We start from the raw sequence: 2873 nt of genomic DNA on the forward strand, positions 1-2873 counted from the left end.
GCGGTTGCTTCTTTGAGTCACGCTCTGAAGGAGCCCATCTAATGTTTGCAACCATTTCTCACACACCTCAGTTTTCCACTCATTTCAAGAGAAGGCAAGTACTTATGAATTTCTGAAAATCCCATCATTTGGTGCCTGAGTATTTGGTACCTACTCATCTAGCCCTTGAAATTTAGCAGGACTGTGCCTGAGCTATGTAGACATTGCACAAACATCTGCTCTGAACTTGCTTAAACTGCTGTTGAATGGGTTGCAGTCCTATGATTTAGACCCATCCCATCTGTGTGTGTTGCTTTGCAAACTAGTCCAAGGACCTACCTTATTCATAAAATAAGGTAAAACCCTCGTCTCAGGAAAAATATTGTGTAAACTAGAAATGAGGTCAAGCCTTCCCTAACAACAGTATCAACAAGCTGAGACATATATGAGGAACATGTACCAAGTAAATAAGGTAAAGGTAAGGGTAAACCCCGACTTGATATCTCAATTTTCATAGACAGCAATTATAAATCACTAACTGGAAAGGTAATCCAGCATGCACCTCCAGGTTACTTCATGTATAAATAAGGTGGTAAAATGAGGACCAAAAATGTTCCTCAGTGTCAGTAAACTCAATAAAGGTACAGCCTGTGGACTGGAAAATTAATATATTTAACACAATTTAAAAAAAAAATACTCGTAATGATTTGGCTTCTTGCATCAGATACGCTAGAATTAAGAGTAGATGTGAAATGGTTGATGGCAAACCAGAAGGCAGAATTCAATGACAGGCAGAGCCCAAAACTGATTTCCCGGAATGACCATGTTAAAAAGCAGAGCCCTCAGCTCTTGGATAAGGCCAACAAGCCTCAGTCCGTCAAGCTCTCAGCCACAGTCTGCCACCTTAGCACGTGGGACTGCAACAAACAATAATGTTTTTAAAACTCCTTTTTTATCCCCCATCCCCGTGGCCATTATCCTTAAGAGAAAGCTGAAGCTGATTCTAACTTTAAGGCTTATGAAAGAGACTGCATCTCTTGTTTGTATTGTAAGTGTAAACAGTTCCCTGGCCCAGCAGTTGGCAAAGAGCAAATTAGTCTCACCTTGAGGGATGCCAGCAAGATCCTCCATTCCCTTCCATACCGGAAGGGCAAACATGTGTCTCAGGAGCACAGCTCATATGAGAAAACTGGCAAAGTCCAACTCACATTCTTGTGGAACAGAGAATTCAGCTGATTTGGATGTGAAAGCACCATGATCTGCCAAAGTCACTAACCTCCAATGCTTACCATATTAGAAGTATTTAAGTGTACTTCAAAATGTACAGTAATCAAGTAAAAAATAACCTTTTCTTTATAAAATCTATCTCACTGTAAAAAAAATTTTAATCAAACTACTTTCTGAACTCTAGGATCGTCATCAGGAACAACAGAAGGTGTCTTTATCTTCCTTGGTTTGTTGGCAGTGTTTGCCACCATTGGGGCTTTTGTCCTTTACAAGTAAGTTGTTAGTTTCTAGGATTAAAGAGAGTTCAAGGAACTGTCAAAAATACTAGTTTATATTCACAAAACCAACAAGTTAGATTTGCATTAGCTATATTTCCGTTTCTTTTTTATTGTTGTTCACAAATATTCTGGCAAATTTTCAAAAAAAAAAGAGATTACTGGTGTAAGCTGCAAAACCATTGGAAAACATGCAAATATTGAAGACTTTCAGAGAAAATTACATTCTGTGCTTGTAAGCACAAACTGTAATACAAGGCGGCCTGGGAACTGCATGTAAGCAGTAAGCAAACCCAAAGTGCATGATGTGGTTTATACATGCAGTAAAACCTAACAAATGCAGCAATGCAGTTTAGCTCTAAATCTCTTACAAGAAGTGTTTGCGAATGACCGACAGATGAAGAATGAATAATCAAAAGTCATCATTAAATAACTGAGAAACAATTCTTGGGAAAAAAAGGCGCTGGGCATTCAGGAAAGTAGTTAGCAGAAGCACATGAAACTGCATTATTGGCTCGGACGATTCTCATGAAACTTTAAGACTGCACCAAGACTCCCGAGTCAAGAGTACGCTCACCCTGCACAGCCAGTGGTGAGAAACACCTCCACAGAGCAACAGTACTCCACTCAGCAACGGAGCCTGCTCATTCACCAGGCCGTGGTCACCGCTAGTGACCTGCGGCTGCTAAGCATTAGCTGGGATTGAAGAGGGAAGGAGGAGAGCGCCTATGTGTTATGAACACAGGATTAATTCTCTTATGCACGGTCACATGTTGAACGTGGACTTTCATTTAAATGTCTTTCAGCAACTAACTGTGCTCATTCCTTGCAGGAGATACAAGCAGTACAAGCCTATTGAGAGAAGTGCAGGACAAGCAGAGAACCAGGAGGGACTAACTGCTTACTTCAGCAATTTCAAAGCTATTTTCTTCCCTAGTAGCACTGAGAGAAATCCTCTGCTGAAAAGCAAACCAGGCATTGTTTAAACGTTTAGTTTAACACTGACTTAGATTACGTACAGGATTCATATCTGAACTGTGCTTTGATGGGGGCTTTTTGTTGCTGTAGAAAACCAGGGGGAAAGGTGAAAGCACATAGAGATGGTATGGTAACTTTGGGGGGCTTGGTGCAATTAGAAATATTAAAATACAGTCCTTCATAGAAAACAATGAGGTAGTTTTAGGCACTCACTGTTCTTGCTTGTGATCTAGGATACATTATTCTGAATAACTAGCACATGCCTTACTCCCTAACCTTTCTTCTAGGTTAACTACCTGCAAAACTAATCAGATGCATAATCTTGGGGCGGGTGGAAGGTTATTTAAAAAAAAAAAAGAAACCAAAACAACAAACCCAGTTTGTAAATATTTAGTCTTAAATAGACAGTCCAGT

General features: G+C 40.0%; 1 protein-coding gene across 1 annotated transcript in view; it reads left to right on the forward strand.

Annotated features, from left to right (window-relative positions):
* The window catches only part of GPNMB (glycoprotein (transmembrane) nmb), a 16510-nt gene extending 14043 nt beyond the window's left edge, over positions 1-2467 (forward strand). The window contains exons 10-11 of the mRNA XM_010144312.1: positions 1391-1478; positions 2314-2467. Coding sequence (XP_010142614.1) covers positions 1391-1478; positions 2314-2467 — 242 coding nt within the window. The remainder of the gene's footprint in view (positions 1-1390; positions 1479-2313) is intronic.
* Positions 2468-2873: the final 406 nt, after the last annotated feature.

Source organism: Buceros rhinoceros, unplaced genomic scaffold (genome assembly GCF_000710305.1).
Source record: "Buceros rhinoceros silvestris isolate BGI_N320 unplaced genomic scaffold, ASM71030v1 scaffold42009, whole genome shotgun sequence".
In the NCBI taxonomy this organism is placed as follows: domain Eukaryota; kingdom Metazoa; phylum Chordata; class Aves; order Bucerotiformes; family Bucerotidae; genus Buceros; species Buceros rhinoceros.